Genomic DNA, 20,123 nt, shown 5'->3' with positions numbered 1-20,123 from the left:
GGGCGGGGGCACGCGGCTCGGCTGGGCTGTACAGGGCGCCCGGGCGGGGCTCAGATCTCGGTGGCGATGATGTCCTCGTAGGGGACGTCGGCGCCGGGGATCTCCAGCTCGATGGGCTCCTTGCCGTCCTCGCCCGCCGCCAGCTGCTGCAGCATCTTCTCCAGGCTCTGGTTCCTCTTGTACATGTGCAGGTAGCTCTGCTGCAGCTGCTTCTGGTAGTGGATCACCTTCTCCTTCTCCTCCTTCCACGTCTGCCGCTCGTGCTGGAAGCTGCAGCTCATCTGCTCGTTGTTGTCTCGTTCCGCCTTCAGCTCCGCCCGCAGCCGCTCCAGCTGCCCCTGCAGGGCCTGGGCATCGTCCCCGCCCGGCCGCGGCCCCTCTCGGGCCTCGCCCAGCTGCTCCCGCAGCGCGGCCAGCTCGGAGCGCAGCTCCAGGATCTCCTGCTCCAGCAGGTTCACCTTCTCCCGCAGCAGCTCCGACTCGTTCTTCTTGCGCTGCAGCTCGTTCTCGCACACCTCCAGCTCCATGGCCTTGGTGCGCAGCGACACCTCCAGCTCCTGGCTCTTCATCTCCAGCCCCTCCATCTTCAGCCTCACCTCCTTCAGCTGCGCCCTCAGGCTCAGGATCTCCGTGGTCTTGGTGGTGAGCTCGGTCTGCGACTCCTTCAGCTGCTGCTTCAGCAGCGAGATCTCCCCGGATTTCTGGCACACCTTGGGGGGAATCAACGCCTGAGTTAGGGCTGGAGCGCGGGGAACGCCCAGGGTACCCCGTGTGAGCTGGGCACAGTGCGTGGAGACCCCGAATTTAACTTATTTACCAGTATCTATCACTAATTTATTTATAATTATTATTTATATTGAATATTGCTAGTGCCTCTTAACTAAACGTTGGGGTTTCCCGCAGATGAACGGTGTTTGCTGAGCGAGCCCAAGGAGTGAGCGAATGAAGCTGAAGCAGAGGGTGGAAGGTTTTACTGCTCCCCAACAAACGGCCGTGGCCAGCCCAAATGGCTCCTGTTTCCTCGTGGGAAGGCAGCTTGGCAGCTCCCGTGGGGCAGGAAAAGCCCAGGGAATGCCCTGGGGTTATTTTAATGAGCTATTTTAATGAGCTCTTTTAATGAGTTATTTTAATGCCCCAGGGGTTTTGTGCTGTGCTCGTTCCCTCGGGTCACAGGGGCTCAGAGGGGCAGTGAGATGCTCACTCCCAGCTCCCCGGGGCTCTCCTGGGATCTCACATCCATCTCCTGCAGCCCGGGACTCTCCTGGGTGCAGGAATGGAGCTGGGAAGGGCTGGGGGTGGGTCTGGAACTCTCCCCCTGCGCCTGCCCCCCGTGCCTCTCACCTCCCACTGCGTCTCCTCCAGCGCCGGGGCAAAGCTGGTCTTCTCCTTCTCGTAGGACCTCAGCTTGGTCTCCAGCAGGTTCTGCTCCTTCATGAGCTTCTCCAGCTCCTCCCGCAGCTGCTGCTTCTCCTGCTGCAGCTGGAACACCTGCAGGTGCAGCACCTGCTGCGTCCGCTGCGTTTTCTGCGAGGTTTGCTTCAGCTTGCTGTTGCATTTCTGCTTCAGCCCCTCCAGCTCCTCCTTGCAGCGCCGCTGCTTCTCCTCGTAGGCCTGGCAGGAGCTGATTTCCTTCTCCTCGAAGCTCGACTGCAGCTCCTGCAGCTCCCCTTCCCTCTCCAGCAGCTTCTGCTCCAGCTCCTGGACGGCGGATTCGTCCGTGGCGATGGGCGAGCGCGCGCAGGCGCTCTTCTCGGCGGCGCGGCGGTGCGGCGCCTTGCCGGGGTTCAGGATCTTGTTGCCGCCGTCGGAGAAGGACATGGCCTTGAGGCTCATCATGTTGCTGTCCTGGATGATGGCGCACTGCAGGATGTTGTGGGCAGAGCCCCCGAAGCGGCTGATGGGGCCCATGGCGGTGACGAGGGGCTCCAGCTGGTAGCTGCTGCTGGTGCTGTGCGTGGGCAGGCTGGACATGGAATTGCGGCCGGAGTCGGAGAGGCCGCCCGAGCACGGCAGCGGCCGCAGCTCCTGCTCCTTGGCCTTCTCCGGGGGCTGCAGCTGCTGCGGCAGCGGCGCCCCGCTCTCGGGGGACGAGCGCAGGACGGCCCCGGAGCGCGGCAGCACCGGCTTGAAGGCCGTGGGACGAGGCAGCGGCTTCTCCCCGCCCTGCCGGGGGAGAGCGGAGCCCGTCAGCGCCGAGAGCGGCTCCCCGTGGGTGCCCCCGCCCCTTCCGCACCCCGGGACGGCACCCGCGGGGTGGGACAGTGTCCCCCGAGGGCCCGGGGGTGCTCAGGGTGGGATTCTCAAGGGGGATGCTCAGGGGATGCTCAGGGGTATTCCCAGGAGATTCCCAGGGGATGCTCAGGGGATGCTCAGGGGAATTCTCAGGGGTTGTTCAGGGGATGCTCAGGGGATGTTCAGGAGATGTTCAGGAGATGTTCAGGAGATGTTCAGGGGATGTTCAGGAGATGTTCAGGGGATGTTCAGGAGATGTTCAGGGGGATTCCCAGGGGATGCTCAGGGGGATTCCCAGGAGATTCCCAGGGGATTCCCAGGGGGTGCTCAGGGGATTCCCAGGGGATTCCCAGGGGATGCTCAGGGGGATTCCCAAGGGATGCTCAGGGGGATTCCCAGGGGATGCTCAGGGGGATTCCCAGAGGATGCTCAGGGGGATTCCCAGAGGATGCTCAGGGGGATTCCCAGGGGATTCCCAGGGGATGCTCAGGGGGATTCCCAGGGGATGCTCAGGGGGATTCCCAAGGGATGCTCAGGGGGATTCCCAGGAGGATGCTGCTGTGGCTAAAGCTGCTGCCTTTGGAAACGCAAGGATCCAAACCCTTCGGGTCACGTTGCTGACGACCCAAACTCCCCAGAGCGTGGCGTTGCCCAGTGCCCCGAGCTGTTTTCCCTGAGCTCCCTCGCTGACCCCAGCCCCTGCAGGACTTTGGGGACGTCCCCACAACTCCCAGGGCCGCTTTTCCCCGCTCACTCACCACGTCCAGCTGGCCGGGGAAGGGCATCAGCTTCTGCGGCGCGGGCGCCCCGAAGTCCGGCGCGCCCGGCTCCCCGCCGCCGAGCGCGGCGTAGTCCGGCCGGTGGGCGCCGTGCGCCTTCTGGCTGACCTTGATGTAGAAGAAATCCTCATTCTTGCTGCTCTTGGAGCCGGACTTGTGGCCGGAGTCCTGCGAGAAGCCGAAGCGCAGCAGCCCGTCCGAGTAGCGGTTGAGCTTCTTCAGGTGCGAGGACTTGCGGAGTTTGTACTGCGAGGCGCGGCAGTGCTTGCCGTGGAAGCCGTGGCCGGAGATGAGGCTGCTGACGCTGCCCATGCTGCTCCCGGCGCCGCCAGATCATAGCACGGCCCCGGGGAGCCGCCAGCCTGGGGACACGGGGACGCCGCGTCAGCCGGGAGAAGCCGCCGGGGCGGCGGTGGCTAAACCCGGGGCGACGGAGCCCTGGAGGCCGAGAATTTCTGCTCTGAGAGACCCTCAGGAGAACACCGCGTCTGCCCCGAGGCCGTGGAACAGGCTCCCGAGATTGAGCGATGGCGGGAGCGGGGTTTGGATGGAACTGTGTGATCCCACAGCGGGGAGAACGCGGATTTGGAGGGTTTGGGAAGTGGTGGTGGGTAGGGGGCGAGATGGGGGATTTGAGGCGTTGTCTGGGTCCTTCTTCACCTTCTTCTTCTTGGTTTCGGGTGGTTTTCTGTAATTGGGTGAAAAAGGTTGGCAGTGCCGAGCTTGGGTGCTCATTATTGGGTCAGAAGTATAAATAATAGAGGCGTCACCTCGTTACCGGGTAATTAGCAATTAAATAACCTCGGAAAGAGCCAGAGACGCCTCAGTTTCTCGGACTGGCCAGTGAGAGCTCACAGCTGGTGAGACTGTGCCACAGGTAAGTGCAAAGGTTTCATTTCCTTTCTTCTCTGCCGAGGGTAGGATGATTAACCCTCGGGAAACACTTAGCTCGAGTTCGGACTTGGGATGTTTATTGTATTTTAATTATTTATAGTATTTACAGGCTCACCAAGGTAAAATGTAGCGCTTTTAACTCTTTCTGAGGTTATTTAAGCGATAATCCCTCAATAGTGAGGTGCCGCCGATGTTATTTGTATTTGAATTTATATTTGTATTTTTACTTGTCTTTGTAATTTTATTTGTATTTGTATTTCTGACCCAATAATGACCACCCAAGGCCATTTTTCACTTAATTACGGAAAACCACCCAAACCCGTGGAGAAAGAGGAAGAATTTGAAGACGGACTCAGACATGGCCCAGAACCTTCCATCCTGACTCGCACGTGTCCCTGCACACCAAAACCCCAAATTCCGCCTTTCTAGGGTTCCAACAGATAAGAATTAATGAGCAGAGTTAATTAATAATTAACTGCGACTCCCGTGCGTTAATCCCGGCTCTAACGCCAGGAAAAGAGGAACCAGGAGGTGGGATGGGGTCCGGGGGCTCCTCCGGCCCCTGCGAGCCCGCGGCCTTGGGAACATCCCAGAAAAAGCCAGGAACGATTTTTTCTCCCTACAAACGCCCGGAGGAGGAAAAGGGATTTGGTGGCGATTTTCAGCTGCGATCCCAACGAGCCCCCGCCCGCTCCTGGGCGGATCCCGGATTCCTCTCCAATTCCCAGCGCTCCTCTCAACCCGCCCGAAAAGGGGCTCGCGAGGCTTAATTAGCGTTAATGGCTGCGTTAATGGCTGCGTTAATGGCCGCGCGACACTCGAGGGGACGAGAGGCGCAGCGAGTGCTGCCATCATCCGCATCATCGTTGTGAGGGGGGAAATTAAATTAAAATAAAATAAAATAAAATAAAATAAAATAAAATAAAATAAAATAAAATAATAAAAAATAGAATAAAAATAAAATAAAATAAAATATAAAATATAATCTAATATAAAATAAAATATAAAATAAAATATAATATGAAATAAAATATTAAATATAAATATTAAATATAAAATAAAATAAAAATATAAATATTAAATATAAAATTAAATAAAATGAAATGAAATAAAATAAAAAATAAAAATTAAAATAAAATAAAAATAAAAATAAAATGATTAACCCCCCAGCTCCTGGTGGCCTCTGTGACTCCTGGCCCTAAGGGGGAAGCAGATCCATCTCGTAGTCAGGGGTGAGCCGGGAGAAGGGGGAAGGCGCGGAAATGGAAAGAGCCGGACCCTGCTCGCACTGGAGGAGGAGGGAGGGAACGTCTGCTCCGTGCTGTGCTTGGGACAGCCCAGAGCTCCCTCTGCGTGCTCCAGGCCTCTCCAGACCCAGTTCCCATGGTCCAAGCAGGAATCTGGGGGTTAAATTGGGAGTGGGAAAAGGTTGGGGGGTGGAGGGGGTGCAGGAACGCTGTGCCGGGGCCTCCTCGCTGCCCCGTCCTCAATCCCAGTCCGTCCTGGCTTCCACTCCTCTCTTTCCCTCTGCTCTTTTCCCACTCCTCTTTCCCATTTCTCTTTTCCCATTCCTCTCTTTCCCATTCCTCTCTTTCCCACTCCTCTCTTTCCCACACCTCTTTCCCACTCCTCTTTCCCACTCCTCTCTTTCCCACTCCTCTTTCCCATTCCTCTCTTTCCCACTCCTCCTTTCCCACTCCTTTTCTCCCCCTCTCAGCCCCAGCTGCTCCCGGACGCTGCAGCTCCACCCGCGCTCATCCCTCAGCGTTATTTGTTTTCCTCTCCCCGTTCCCGGAGGACGCAGGAGAAGCCCAGGGAGGCCAAAGCCTCCTCCTTAATCCCCAAATCCATTTCTGGGCCACAAAGAGAAGCCAAGAAGGGCCCAGGCGGCTGCGGGAGACAACCGGCTTTGGGGAGAGGAGCAGCGGGGGTGATTGTCCCCGGTGTGACAAATGTCCCCACGGTGACGATTGTCCCCTGTGATGATTGTCCCCGGTGTGACGAATGTCCCCACGGTGACAATTGTCCCGTGTGATGATTGTCCCGTGTGATGATTGTCCCCGGTGTGACAAATGTCCCCACGGTGACGATTGTCCCGTGTGATGATTGTCCCGTGTGATGGTTGTCCCCGGTGTGACGAATGTCCCCACGGTGACGATTGATTGTCCCCGCTGTGATGATTGTCCCCCCACACCGCGGGGAGCGAGGGGACGGCGCTGTCACCCGCTGCCACCCGCGGCCACCGCAGCGTCCCCGGCAGGGCTGGGACGCGTCCCCGCGTGTTTATTCTACCCCCACCCGGATTTACACGCACCCACGGCGGGGCTGGGGAGGGTTTGATCCCCTGAAGAGGCCGGAGCTGCTCCCCCGGGGGTGCCAGGCTCGCTGTCCCCTCGGGAGAATCCGTGCCCGTGGATTTTGGGGTGCCCGTGGGAGGCGGGAGAAGTGGGGACACAGCGCTGGGATTTTCCAGCCTCTTGGCGGGAGGCGTTTCCATCAACCCCAGCCCTCCCACGCACGCCCGGCAGGGTTGGGCGCCTTTTTCTTCTCCTTCCCTCCTCGAAATGAGCGCTTTGAAAGCCGTGGGGGAGTTGGAATTCAGGGGCGAGGACGGCAAAGAGCGGGAGGCAGCAGAGCTGGGAGAGCACGGGCTCCTGCTCCGGCTGTGGGGAGCCCCAAAAAGCGTCAGGCTTGGAGCCTTTCCTCGTTCAATGTGAAATGCAGGGACCCTGAGGGTCTCCCGGGATCCTGGGGGGTTCTGCTGACCCTCCAAACCCGTCACTGCGGACACCCACACAGGTGGAGTGCGTGGATCCACCGGGGCCGGGCGTTTGGGGGGGTGGGAGCTGGGCTGGGCCAGCGAAGGAGCCTGGTGCAGCGTCAGAGGGAGAGAAAATAAAATAAACGTGAAAGATGCCGAGAGTGCAGGGAGGGGAAATGGGGACGTCCCATGGGCAGCTGTGGGGTGCACAGCTGGAGAGGGAGCACAGCTGGAGAGAGGGGCACAGCTGGAGAGGGGGGAGCACAGCTGGAGAGAGGGGAGCACAGCCGGAGAGGGGGGAGCACAGCTGGAGGGGGAGCACAGCTGGAAAGAGAAGCACAGCTGGAGAGCACCAGGGGTGTGACACGGCCAGAGGTCCCAAAATCCCGGAATTAAAAGTAAAGACCTTTGGGACCGAGTCCACCCTGTGCCCTGGAAGTGCCCCCGCAGCGAGAGGGTGGCTGGATCCCTGTGCGGGCTCGCGGCGTCACCGGTGTCACCGCACGGCCTGGCTGTCCCCAGAGGCGCCAGCCGAGCCCCGGGGCCGGGTGTGACCCAGCCCGAGCCGCTCATCCATCCATCGGGCCAGCAAAGCCGCAGCGTGCCCCTGGCGCTCCGTGCCTGCGGCAAACCAGACTTTCCAGGGTCCTTCTGTCGGCAGCAGCCCCGTGTCCCCTCCCCGAGCAGCGCCCGTGACACTTCCAGGGGCTCCCAGCTCCCCACGGATCAGGGAATTTGGGATGGTGACGGCACCTGCGGAGATCACCCAGTGCAGCCGCTCAGGGCTGGGTCCTGGGGGAGAGATCCCGAAAAACAGCACTGGATCCTGGGGGACACATCCTGAAAAACAGCGCTGGATCCTGGGGGACAGATCCCAAAAAACAGCGCTGGATCCTGGGGGGCACATCCCAAAAAACAGTGTTGTATCCTGGGGGACAGATCCCAAAAAACAGCACTGGGTCCTGGGGGGCACATCCCAAAAAACAGCGTTGGATCCTGGGGGGCAGATCCTGACAAACAGCGCTGGATCCTGGGGAGTAAATCCCGACAAACAACACTGGATCCTGGGGGGACAGATCCCGAAAAACAGCGCCGGGTCCTGGGGGACAGATCCTGACACACAGCGCTGGATCCTGGGGGACAGATCCTGACACACAGCGCTGGATCCTGGGGGACAGATCCCGAAAAACAGGGCTGGATCCTGGGGGACAGATCCCGAAAAACAGCACGGGCTGAACCCACAGAATCGGGGAGAACACGTGGATTCACCCACTCGGGCTTGTGCGGAAAGAGAGGGGGAAAAGAAATGAATGGCACCTCATCATCGCAGTCATGCCTACCCCGCACGTGGGAGCGCGCCCATCGCCTCCTTCCCCCCACGGGCGGCAGGAATTCCGCCCTGTCCCCTCGGCTTTTCCCCCTTTTCCCCGCCGCAGCAGCTTTCCCTGCACCTTCCCAAGCAGGTCAGCCTGGCAGGAGCCCTGGTTTCCTGCCGGCTGTTGCTCTGCTCCCTGCCGATCCCGTTCTTCCCCCCCCATCCTCTGGAATGTCAGCGCTTCCTTCTTTCCTCCCCACCCCCCGCTCCCCGCCTCTCCCCGAGCTCTCGCCCACTCCTTTTCCCTCCTGGATTATTATTCATCCTCGCCGTGCAGATGCTCCCACACATTTGGGTGTTTGTTGGGAGATGCACGGATAACACGGAGCAGCTGCCAAGAGCCCGGCTCAGGGCTCGGCCTCCTTCCCCTTTCCCTCGAGCGCTGCCAGCTGCTGTGTCCCTGTCCCGCTCAGGGATTCCCTGGCGGGGGAAAACCGGGCATTTCCCTGGGGAAAAGTGCTCCCCGGAGCGTCTGAGCAGCGCTCTAAGGAAGGGAATGGCTCAGTGCAGAGCTCGGAGCGCGGCCTTGGCGCTGAGCTGGGCTTGGGAGCTGCAGCAAACCCGGGCTGAGCCTCCAGGACCCCCAAACGCTGCTGAACGCCCCGGGCTGAGGAGACGGAGCCACCCTGGGCTGTGTGAGCGTCTGCCCGGCTCTGCTGCAGCTGCTGCTGCTTCCCCCTACCCACCTGGTAGGCCCTCAAAACCCTGCTCCTTTTACTCTCCAAACCCTGCTCATTCGGTCCTCAAACCCCTGCTCCTTTTACTCCTCAATCCCTGCTCCTTCTGCCCTCAAACCCCTGCTCCTTTTACTCCTCAATCCCTGCTCCTTCTGCCCTCAAAACCCTGATCCTTTTACTCAATCCCTGCTATTTTTACTCCCCAAAATCCGCTCCTTTTACTCCCCAAACCCTGCTCTTTTTACTCCCCTAACCATGATCCTTCTGCCCTCCAAACCTTAACTCCTTTTACTCCCCAAACCCTGCTCCTTTTACTCCCCAAACCCTGCTCATTCTGCCCTCAAAACCATCCTCCTTTTACTTCCCAAACCCTGCTCTTTTACTCTCCAAACCCTGCCCTTTTTACTCCCCAAACCCTGTTGTTTTATCTCCCCAAACCCAGGTCCTTTTACTCCCCAAACCCTGCTCTTTTCTCCCCAAAATCCGCTCCTTTTACACCCCAGTCCCTGCTATTTTCACTCCCCAAACCCTGCTCTTTTACTCTCCAAACCCTGCCCTTTTTATTCCCCCAATTCCGCTCCTTTTACTCCCCAAACCCTGCTCTTTTTACTCCCCAATCCCTGCCATTTTCACTCCCCAGTCCCTGCCATTTTCACTCCCCAATCCCTGCCCTTTTCACTCCCCAGTCCCTGCTCCTTTCACTCCCCAATCCCCTCTCTTTCCGCTCCCCGCACACACAGCATCACCCAGCGCTGGCCGAGCCCCGAGCTCAGCCGACCTCGTCCCCGCTCCGTGCCCGAGCCGCTCCCGGCGCTCCCGGGGCCGAATTCAGCCCCAGCCCGGGCAGGCGCTTCGTGCCTCGGGGCCCCGCCACGAACTTTCCATTCACTGCCGCTCCTTGTCCCCGCGCATTCGGCGGCGTGCTCCGGGCACAAAGCGCTCCCCGCGCGTTCCGCCCCGGTTTGCCACGGGCCAGGGGAGGAGGAGCAGGAGCGGGGGACGCTCGTCGAGAGGAATAACCCTGCTCGGTGACACCTTCCAGCCTCTGGAGCGGCCCGGGAGCTCCATCGCGCTTCGCCGGGGGAACTCGCAGCCGCCGCTGGTTCGGGCAGCCCGCGGCGCCTCTGCCAGGGGCTCCGTGTGTCCCCCGGCAGCGCTGGGCATCCCGCTGCGGGCCTCGGGGTGGAGGGGGGATCGCTCCATAGCAAAAAAAAAAAAAAAAATTAAAATAAAATAAATTTTTTTAAAAAAAAAGGCGGTTTGCGCCTCGGCAGCAGCACCAGGTCCCGCGGGAGGGTGGCTCGGGTCAAGGTCGCCCATGTCACCCTTGCTCCTGCTGGGAAAGGCTTGGGATCGTGGCTGAGCTCAGCGGCAGCTTCGGGAAGGGCTGTGAGCACCCCAGGAGCGCTCGGGACGCGGATCCCGCTCGGGCTCAGCAGGGTGGGACCATCCCCGGCGGGAGCGGCAGAGCGGGAGGAGGGATTCCCGCCGGGATTCACAGCCGGGCTCCGGGGCCGTCACCCCACCTCCACCCCCCGAGCGGGGAGAGGCTCCCGGCCCTGCCCGGGGGCGATTGCTCAACCCCAGAAAATCCCTGTCAGCGGCGTCCCGTGGCCGCCCGCAGCCGCAGAGCCTCCTGCTCGCCCTCCGCAGCCTCGGCCCAGCAAACCCCCGGCCAGAGAAGGGATCGGCTCCTGTCCCCTGTGCCTCACAGCCCCCGGGGCACCGGGAGGTGACGGGAGCCCCGGCAGATGTTGGATCCCCGGGATCCTGCAGGGATCACAGCCTGAGGAGAGGGCCGGGCTGGGGAATGGGGCTGGAAAAGGTTCTGAGCTCCCAGAGGGAGCTGGGCTCTGCCTGAGCCCCTCAGGAAACGGGCACAGCCCCGAGCCCCAGGGCTCCAGGAGAGTTTGGATGCTGTGGCCATGGATGGATTGTTCTGTGTCTGTGCAGGGCCAGGGAGGGACTCTGATCCCTGCGGGTCCCTGCCGGCTCAGGACACTCTGTGATGCTGTAATTAATCCTCTGGGATGCCACCAGACCATGAGTGAGGAGGGACTGAACGTCCCTGGCTTCTCCTCCTCCCAGCCCCGCCAGCCTTGGAACCGCGTCCCTAAAAATCTCTTTGGGAATCTGCTGCTCCCAGGGCAGCCCTGGGGCTGACCCCTGTGCGTGCCCTGAGCCAGGAGGGATTTCTGGAGCCCAAACCCGCCCAGGTCTCCCCAGGCAGCTGCAGTTTGTGTCAGGGAGCTCCAGAGCCCAGAAAATGCGGGCATTTTCGGGAGCTGTGCTGGGAACGGCCCCGGCCCCTCCTGGCAGCCCCGTGTCCCTGCCTGACCCCGCCAGGGGCTGCTCCCAGCTGGCTCCAAGGGATGGACGCTCCCTCCTGGATTCAGGGCAGCCTGGGAATGTCCCAGGAGCTTGGGGATGGATCCCTGCTCCGCCCACCTCAGCCTGGCGTGCGGCTCCTTTCCATCCTCCAACATTTGTGTGGGTAACGCTCAGCGCTGCCTGTGCCGTGCTCAGAGAGCAGAACCCGAGATCTCCCGAGCTCTTTTTTAGGTTAAATCCACTCCAGGACTCCCCAGCCCTGCCTGTGCCGTGCTCAGAGAGCAGAACCCGAGATCTCCCGAGCTCTTTTTTAGGTTAAATCCACTCCAGGTCTCCCCAACCCTGTCTGTGCTGTGCCTGGAGAGAAGAACCTCAATTTTTCCTCGCTCTTTTTTAGGATAAATCCATTCTATCCCCACTCCAACCCTCAGCGCTTCCTGTGCCATGCCCGGAGAGCAGAGCCTCAATTCTCCCGAGCTCTTTTTTAGGTTAAATCCACTCCAGGCCTCCCCAACCCTCAACGCTGACTGTGCCATGCCCGGAGAGCAGAACCCCAATTCTCTCTCTCTCTCTCTCTTTCAGATTAAATCCACTCCAGGCGTCCCCAACCCTCAACATTGACTGTGCTGTACCCAGAGAGCAGAAACCCCAATTCTCTCTCTCGCTCTTTTTTAGATTAAATCCACTCCAGGCCTCCCCAGCCCTCAGCACTGCCTGTGCCGTGCCCGGAGAGCAGAACCCCCAATTCTCCCTGGCTCTTTTTCAGGTTAAACCCGCTCCAGCCCCCCTCAGCTCCCAGCCGCGGCCCCACCACGTGCCAGCCGCTGCCCGTGCCCCCGGCGCCCCCCGGCCGTGTCCCCGCTGCCGCCGCCGGGCTCCGGGAGCTCGGTGATTCACAGCACCCACACGAGGCGCGTCAGTCACGCCACGGGTACAAAGGGAACGCGTGTGAGACACCGTTAAATATTCCTGGGGCGGAGAGAAAGATCCTTTCAGCTCCTGTAATTCCTCCCGGCATCTGGCTTTTCGCGCTAATGAGCGACTGAGACGGCAATTAGAGCCCTGCTAATTGGCAAGGCAGGAACGCCGGCTGGGCTGCTCGGCTCTGTTTGGGGACACCTCGGAGGGGTGACAGCGGCACCGAGGCGGCCCGGGGGATTCACCCCGCTCCCGTGCCAGGCAGGGCGACGCTTCGCCCCCGACCCCTGGGGAGCGGCCGCAGCTCCGATTTTGGGGACAGTTTCAGCTCCCGGGGTGACAGGAGCCGTTCCCAAAGAGGGGACAGTTTCAGCTCCCGGGGTGACAGGAGCCGTTCCCAAAGAGGGGACAGTTTCAGCTCCCGGGGTGACAGGAGCCGTTCCCAAAGAGGGGACAGTTTCAGCTCCCGGGGTGACAGGAGCCGTTCCCAAAGAGGGGACAGCCCAGCGAGGGGCGGCAGCGGCAGGTGAGGAGCGGCCCCTCCTGCCCGGCCCCCCCCGGCTCGGCCGGGGATATTTTGGGAGCCGTCTGGGGCTGGCAGGTGGTGCCGGGGCGGCGACAGCTGAGCTCGGCTTTCGCTCGCCAGCCGCCAGGCCCCTGCTCACACTCCCATCCCCGAGCCCGCTCCGCACAATCTGCCGGGCTGCGAGCGATTCCCGGCTCCCAGGGGCCGTGAGGCACCTCCGGGATGAATCCCTGAATTCCTGCCCGTGCGGCAGGAGCCCGGCGGGGCCGGGTGTCCCACACGCCTCCCACGCGCTGTGCCCGGGCTCTGCTCCGTGGAAAGGCTTTGTCTGCCCGCCTAAAAATAGCAGGAACTCGGTGTAACTCGAGATGAGCCCGAAATACTTCTTCCTCCCAGCTCTCCGCTCCCGCGGGATGCGCAAGTGGCTGCATCCCCTGAATGATGGATAAAGCCGGGAGGAGGGACAGCGAGCCCGTGAAACTGGGATGAGGGACAGCAAAACCGGGATGAGGGACAGCAAACCCATAAACCCGGGATGAGGGACAGCAAACCCAGGATGAGGGACAGCAAACCCATAAACCCGGGATGAGGGACAGCAAACCCATAAACCCGGGATGAGGGACAGCAAAACTGGGATAAGGGACACCAAACCCAGGATGAGGGACAGCAAACCCATAAACCTGGGATGAGGGACAGCAAAACTGGGATAAGGGACACCAAACCCAGGATGAGGGACAGCAAACCCATAAAACCAGGATGAGGGACACCAAACCCATCTCCCTCAGGGTGTGATCGGTGGCAGCACCGAGGGCTCCGTCCACAAGCCGCCAGGCCCCCCCCCCCAAAACCTGCAGGAAATTCCTGGGCCGAGGCTCTTTGTGCCTCACGACTCCCCCAGGCACACGGAGGGGAGCAGCATCCTTCTCCTCCACGTAGAGGCAAAATTTAGCAGCGGTGCTCAGGCTGCCATGGAGACGGGGCCGTGTTTGCGATCTCGGCGCCTTTTATTGTCTCTCCCCCTCTCCCCCGAGCGAGGAGCTGAAAAGCAGCCAGGAGCAGCGGGGCTGGCACTGCCCACCCTGTCATTGCCCACCCTGGCACTGCCCACCCTGGAATTGCCCACCCTGGAATTGCCCACCCTGGAATTGCCCACCCCGGAATTGTCCACCCTGGCACTGCCCACCCTGGCACTGCCCACCCTGGAATTCCCCACCCTGAAATTGCCCACCCTGGAATTGCCCACCCTGGCACTGCCCACCCTGCTCCTGGTGGCCACAGCGCCCACCCGGCCCCTCGGGGTTCCTGTCCGGGTCCCCCCTCTGCTCCCTCACCCCTCTCAGGGCACTCTGGGCACCCCCCGGGCACCACAAAGCGATTTTGGGCTGCTCTCAGCATCCTTGGGGTGGGACGGGCACCGGGAGGGGCACGGAGCCACCTCTGCTGTCCCCTGCCCGCTGGGGACGGCCGGGAATGGGGGACGAGGGCTGGAATTGGGCTGGTTTGGGGCTTTTTGCTAAAACCAAGCGCTGGACACTGCCTGAGAAACAGGAGGGGAGTAACCGGCCCTGAAAAACCCCAGATCTCTGTCCCCAGAGGAGAACGGTCAGAGGCAGAACCTCTCCAGGGCAGGGCCTGAAGGAGACCTCAGACTAAACCCCGTGCCAGGTCTAGGCTGGGCTTTGCTGTGGTTCCTCCCGCGCTGCCCTTCCCCGCCTGCGGCACCGGTTACACCCAGGGCTGTCCCAGTTTGGGGATTTTTGTCTGGTGCTGGGAGCTGGGAAAAGGCAACTGGTGCCCGCTGACGAGGAGCCAAGCTCGGTGCTCGCTGTGAGGAGCAGCTGCTGCCGCCGTCTCCCCATCCCCAGCTCCTCTCCTGCTTCCCAGAGTGTCACATCCCATCCCAACGCTCCAGTGCAGCAGCAGAAGAGGGGGGGGGAAAAATATATTTTAAAAAAAGGCAAATTCAGTTCTGGCTTCCTGTTTTCCTGTTCCTCTCTTTTGCAGACTTGGCCCGTGGTGAAATCCACCCCTTTAATGCCTGGCTGCCAAAGAGAGCAGCTCTCCCAACAGAGAAATGTACATCAAAGTCGCAGGGAATGTTTAATTAACCTTTAAAGGAGCTCTTCCCTAAGTGGCTCACGGAGATGTCACTTAATGGGTTCGAAAACCCAGCGAAGGGTTTGGGAGGAGCGGGAGGAGACGGCGCTGGCTGCTGGAAATAAAAGGGGCAGTTAAAGGTCCAAATCCTCCTGGATCCTGGGCTGGAATCTTGGCTTGGGCAGGGGGCCAAATCCACAAACCCACCGAATCCACAGCATCCAGGAGAGCTGGGAGAACTCCCCGGGAACGTCCTGGCACGGCGGCAGGGACGCTTGGGAGGGTTTTTCCTTTCCCTGGAAGCTCCCAGCTGCACCCTCTCCATCTCCCAGGCCTTGGAGGATTCTCCCCTCTCCCCAGCTCAGAGCTCGGGGGATGAGGCTCTCCCAAAACGATCAAAAATCCCCTTCTGGCAGCAGCTGCCTTCTGCCCAGGCCTGGTGCCGCCACCAGGGGATAAATGGGAATATTCCAGCCCGGCAGGAAACGTCCTGGCTGCGAGGAAGAGGAGGAAGGCGAGGAAGGTCTGGCTGGGAACGCTGCAGGGAGCCACGCGTTCGCTGCTGCAGGGATCCCAGCGCTGCTCCTGCAGCTCCTTGCCCGGGGTGCGGCTCCCCAAATCCAGGGAATGGCCGCGTCCGGGCTCGCTCAGGGCTTCCCACGGAAAATTCGGGAACGGCTGGAGCCTCCCTGCTCACAGCAGGGAGCACAAACCCCCGGCAGCAGCGCAGGGAAAGCCTTGGTGACCCACGTGCCGGATCCTTGCGCGTTCCCTGCTATTTTTAACTACTCCCGAATGGAAACCCTGCTCCCAGCTCCCGCCCGCTCCCGGCCCCGCTCCTTCCCCGCTGCTCTGCTGACCCAGTGCTCTGCAGCTCCTGGAAAAATCCCCCTCCGAGGGCAGCTGGCGGATGCAGAGCCCCGAATCAATCAGGCAGGGGGTGGATTTGAGACCTCCCAAGAGCCAGGGATTATTTATAAACGCGCCAGGCAGCGCTCAGGGGGGACAGGGATAAAAAAAAATAAAAACCTCCAAAGCTTCCTGTGGGGGCTGAGCTGCCCCGAGGGCTGCAGGATCGGGGTGCCACGGCTCTGCCACGGAGCCGTGTGAGGGCACAGCCGCGTCCCTGCCAGGCTGGGCCGCTCCAGGAGCAGTTCTAGGAGCAGATTTAGGAGCAGGCTGAGCGGCAGGTTTAGCAGCAGCTCCCGGAATAGCTGCAGCGCTACTACGGTTTCACACTTGGCCACGCGGCGCGGGCACCGAGCGCTGCCGGCGGCCGTGGGTGACTCGGTGTCCCGGGAGGGACCCTGCAGCCCGGCCCCGGCTCTCCGGGAATTTGGGGACGGTGCCGAGGCTCGGATTCCAGCCCCGGCCTCGCTCCGCGCTGCCCATCGCTGCGTGCCGCGGGTGCCTCGCCTGAGCCTCGCCTGAGCCTCAGCCGAGCGTGACCGGACCTGCCCGCCGCAGGCCGAGCCTTCCCGAGAGGGGGAAAAGAGCCATTCGGGGCCGAGCAGACAGCCAGGGCTGCGGGAGGAGCGGCAGCTCCCTGGCGCCCATCCCCGTCCCCTCCTGGGGCTCCCCGTCCCGCCCGCAGCCGCGGGTCGCGGCCCCGGCGGGGTTCGGGGGCTCTGCGGGAGCTCGGCGCCGTTCTGGAGCTCTGGTTTTGCCGCCCGAGCCTCGCCCGCCTCGGCCTGTCCCCGCCGGCAGCGGTGACTAACGGGTGGGAGGGACGGGACGGAAGGGCTCCGGCCCGATGCTGCGGCCCCGCCGGGCCGGGCCGGGCCGGGCCGGGCACAGGGGAGCCCCGCAGGGAGCCGGGAGCATCCCCGGGGCCGCGCTCGTGTCGCCGAGGGCGCTTTTGCAGCTGCCGTTATAATTGTCCCCAACGCTGGAGGAGAGGATTTCAGGATTTCGCACTTCCAGCTCTTTGTGCCGCTGATTAATGGGCCTGGTGATTAACGGGAGCGGCTCCAGAGGCCGGGAAAACCCGGCTGGGGGTGAGCTGGACACGCAGGGGACAGAGGGTGACACTGGGAAAGCCTGGATGGGGCACACACAGGGACAGAGGGTGACACTGGGAAAGCCTGGATGGGGCACAGGGGTCAGTGTGTGACAATGGAACCCTGGCTGGACACACACAGGGGACAGAGGGTGACACTGGGAAAGCCTGGATGGGGAACAAGGGACAGTGTGTGACACTGGAAAAGCCTGGATGGGGAACAAGGGACAGTGTGTGACAATGGAACCCTGGCTGGACACACACAGGGACAGAGGGTGACACTGGGAAAGCCTGGATGGGGAACAGGGGACAGAGGGTGACACTGGGAAAGCCGGGATGGGGCACACACAGGGACAGAGGGTGACACTGGAACCCTGGATGGACACACACAGGGACAGAGGGTGACACCGGAAAAGCCTGGATGGGGAACAAGGGACAGTGTGTGACACTGGAAAAGCCTGGATGGGGAACAAGGGTCAGTGTGTGACAGTGGAACCCTGGCTGGACACACACAGGGGACAGAGTGTGACACTGTAAAAGCCTGGCTGGACACTCGTGTGACAGAGTGTGACACTGTAAAAGCCTGGCTGTGGTCACAGGAGTGAACCAGACACCCCAAGGGACAGAGGGTGACACTGGAAGCCTGGCTGGACACTCGTGTGGCAGAGGGTGACACTGTAAAAGCCTGGCTGTGGTCACAGGAGTGAACCAGACACCCCAAGGGACACCGGTGTGACAGAGTGTGGCACTGGCCAGGACCGGCGTGGGAGGCTGGGCTGGGCTGGCCAGGAATCCCCACAGAGGAAAGGTAAATCCGTGTCTGGAGCCGTGGTTGAGAGTGGAGATTTTTTAGGGTTTTTAGTTTTGTTTTTTTTCTTTCCCTGCTCGTTTTTCACTCTCCACAGCCTCCGGTGCGGAAAACGAGCTCTGGGGAGGGATCTGGGCAGCCAAGGGAGCTCCCGGGGAAAGGCAGAGGCCTGCTCCCGAAAACGGGCACGGGGGAGGAGAAGGTCACAGTCACTGCTGAGAGGGACAGGAGAGAGACAGAAACCCCCGTGGCCAAGGGGGCCGGGGCTGCGGTCAGGGGGTGGTGGCAGAAGGGACAGCGGGAAAGCGAGGCCAGAGTCCCCGGGAGAACGGGATGAGGGCAGGGATGAGGGCAGGGATGAGGGCAGGGATGAGGGCAGGGATGAGGGCAGGGATGAGGGCAGGGATGAGGGCAGAGATGAGGGCAGGGATGAGGGCAGGGATCAGGGAGGGATGAGGGCAGGGATGCGGGCAGGGATGCATGGAAGGGATGCAAGGAGGGATGCAGGGCAGGGATGCATGGAGGGATGCATGGAGGGATGCAGGGCAGGGATGCAGGGCAGGGATGCAGGGCAGGGATGCAAGGAGGGATGCAGGGCAGGGATGAGGGCAGGGATGCAGGGAGGGATGCATGGAAGGGATGCAAGGAGGGATGCAGGGCAGGGATGCAGCTGGGACTGTGGGGGCACATCCCTGGGGTGGGGGGGATCAGCTCTGGGGGGTCCCACCCGACCCCGGGGGTTCTCCTGGGTGTGGGACCCTCCTGTCCCCGAACCAGCAGGGAAAGCCCAGGCAGCGCCCGGAGATGTCACGGTGCAAACAACGCTCGGGAATGAGGAATGTCGCGTGCCGGGACGGGAATGTCGCATGCCAGGACCTGTCCCCACGCTCGGTCCCCCCGCGGAGCCCTGGGCCCGTCCCCCAGCGCTCGGTGTGACCGCGGGGAGCGGTGACAGCCCGGCGCTGACAGCCCGGCTCTGTCCCTCACCGCGGCCGCGCCAGCTCTCCCAGCGCCGCTTTTCCAGGCGGGATTGAATCCCCGGCTTCCCAGGAGCTGCGCCCGCCGCCTCCGGGGCAGCGCTGACCTCCCTCCCACGCCTTCCCCGGGCCGCGGAGCCCGGCACGGAGCGAGGGCAGAGGCCGGAGCCCTTGCGGAGCCCTTCCGGAGCCCTTCCCTGCCGCATCCAGGTGCGGTTGGCGTTTCCCCCGCAGCGGTTTCCCGATGCCCGCGCCCCCGCGCTCGTTCATCCCCTTCCACCCACCCGGCCCTGCCCGCGCAGCTCCAGCGGCGAAGAATTCCTGCAGGAGCGGCAGCCCCTGCCCGGGATGATGACAACAAACCAAAGGCATCCGCTCCTTCCCTTCCTTCCCCTCCTTCCCGGGCACTCCGGGGCTCTGAGGCACCGAGGTGCTGAACAGGCAGAATTTTCTCGCTGCCGTGTGAAGAGAAGTTTTCCCAGACTTCAGAGGGAAAGCGAAAAGCCAGAGCTGAGCCCCCGGGGGAGCCGCGGGCGGCTCGGGGCGGGCAGAGCGATGGGAGAGGGAGCGGGGCCGAGCCCAGCCGCTCTCCCGGGGCGAGCCCGACCCTTTGTGACCGAGCCCGAGCCCGGTCCCACGGTGCCGGGCCGGGTGAGGGGCGCTGCGGGGTCCCCGGCGCCGCTGTGTTGAGGAGGGGAGGGGGTCACCCCAAAACTGAGATACCCCCACGGCGCATCTCAGCCCCTCCGGGTCCCCTCAGTGCTCCCGCATCTCCCCCAGCAGCGTCCCCCGGTGCCGCCAGCGCTTCCCCCGCTCGTCCCCTCCGTGCCCCTTCCCGGATCGCCCCGGGCGCGTCCCCCCGGTGTCCCCCCGGTGTCCCCCCGGTGTCCCCGCGGTGCCCCCCGTGCCCACCTCGTGTGGCCGCTGGCTCCTCGGCGCGGCGCGGGGCTCCGCGGGGCTCCCGGCGCCGGCCCGGCCGCAGCATCCCCGGCGCGGCGGCGGAGGAGGAGCCTGGACCCGGCACCGGGCCCGCCCCGGAGCGGCCCCCGGCTTTGTGCGCCGGCCCCCGGCCCCTCCTCCGCGCCCCGGGGCTCGGCAGCAGCGAGGCTTTCTCCGCTCGCTCTGCGGCAGATGCTGGGGGAGAAGGGAGAGGGGCAGGCGGGAGGATTTCTGGGGGTGTTGGGGTTGCGGGTTCGGACTCTCCCGGCGCTGGGATCGGGTCTGGCGCCTTGGGAAGCTCTTGCGGGAAGGGAGCCCAGAGCCCGGGGGAAGCAGGCGGAGCGGGGGAGCCCGCCCGGCCGGGGAAGGTCCGGGCTGAAGTTCCTGTTCTGCTTGATTCGGAGCGAGGACTTTGAGCTCCGGAATCCCGGCCTGGGGTGTGCCCGGCCCGTGCCGCAGCCGGTCCCGGTGGCCCCGGCAGGGACTCGATCCCGTGGGGCTGGGAACGGCTGGGCCTGGGGGCACCGAGCGCTCCTGGCGCTCTAAAGGACAGCCCTGAAGCTCTCCGCTCCATCAGTTCAGGCTGGGCCCCCATTTCTGGAGCCCAAGCGGGTTGTGCTTGCCCGCAGGTGAGGTCTGTCCTGCTGCCGTCTGTGGGATCTTTCCAGCGTTTCTCGTTCCCGGTGTTCCCTGGAGGTCTGAGACCGGCCTGGAGGGGCAGGGACCTTCCCCCGTCCCTGGCCAGCGGCCCCGGGGGAGGCTGCTCGCCTCTTCCCCCTCACCTGCTCGGGGTCGGGAGTTTCCCCCTGC

The 20,123-nt window shown here is 62.5% G+C and overlaps 1 protein-coding gene across 1 annotated transcript; it reads right to left on the bottom strand.

The window, feature by feature from the left end:
• Window positions 1-27: 27 nt before the first annotated feature.
• LZTS1 (leucine zipper tumor suppressor 1) lies at window positions 28-19,344 on the bottom strand. Its single transcript, XM_040087763.2, has 4 exons — window positions 19,287-19,344; window positions 2,991-3,373; window positions 1,342-2,163; window positions 28-710 (listed from the first exon to the last, which is right to left on the bottom strand). Exons 2-4 carry the CDS (start codon window positions 3,321-3,323, stop codon window positions 51-53), a joined length of 1,815 nt encoding a protein of 604 aa, XP_039943697.1. The 5' UTR covers window positions 3,324-3,373; window positions 19,287-19,344; the 3' UTR covers window positions 28-50.
• Between the last annotated feature and the right edge of the window lie 779 nt (window positions 19,345-20,123).

The sequence above is a fragment of the Hirundo rustica genome, chromosome 28, assembly GCF_015227805.2.
Source record: "Hirundo rustica isolate bHirRus1 chromosome 28, bHirRus1.pri.v3, whole genome shotgun sequence".
Classification (NCBI taxonomy): domain Eukaryota; kingdom Metazoa; phylum Chordata; class Aves; order Passeriformes; family Hirundinidae; genus Hirundo; species Hirundo rustica.
Note: the sequence above shows the minus strand (reverse complement) of the source record. Positions and strands in the feature narration are given on the sequence as shown.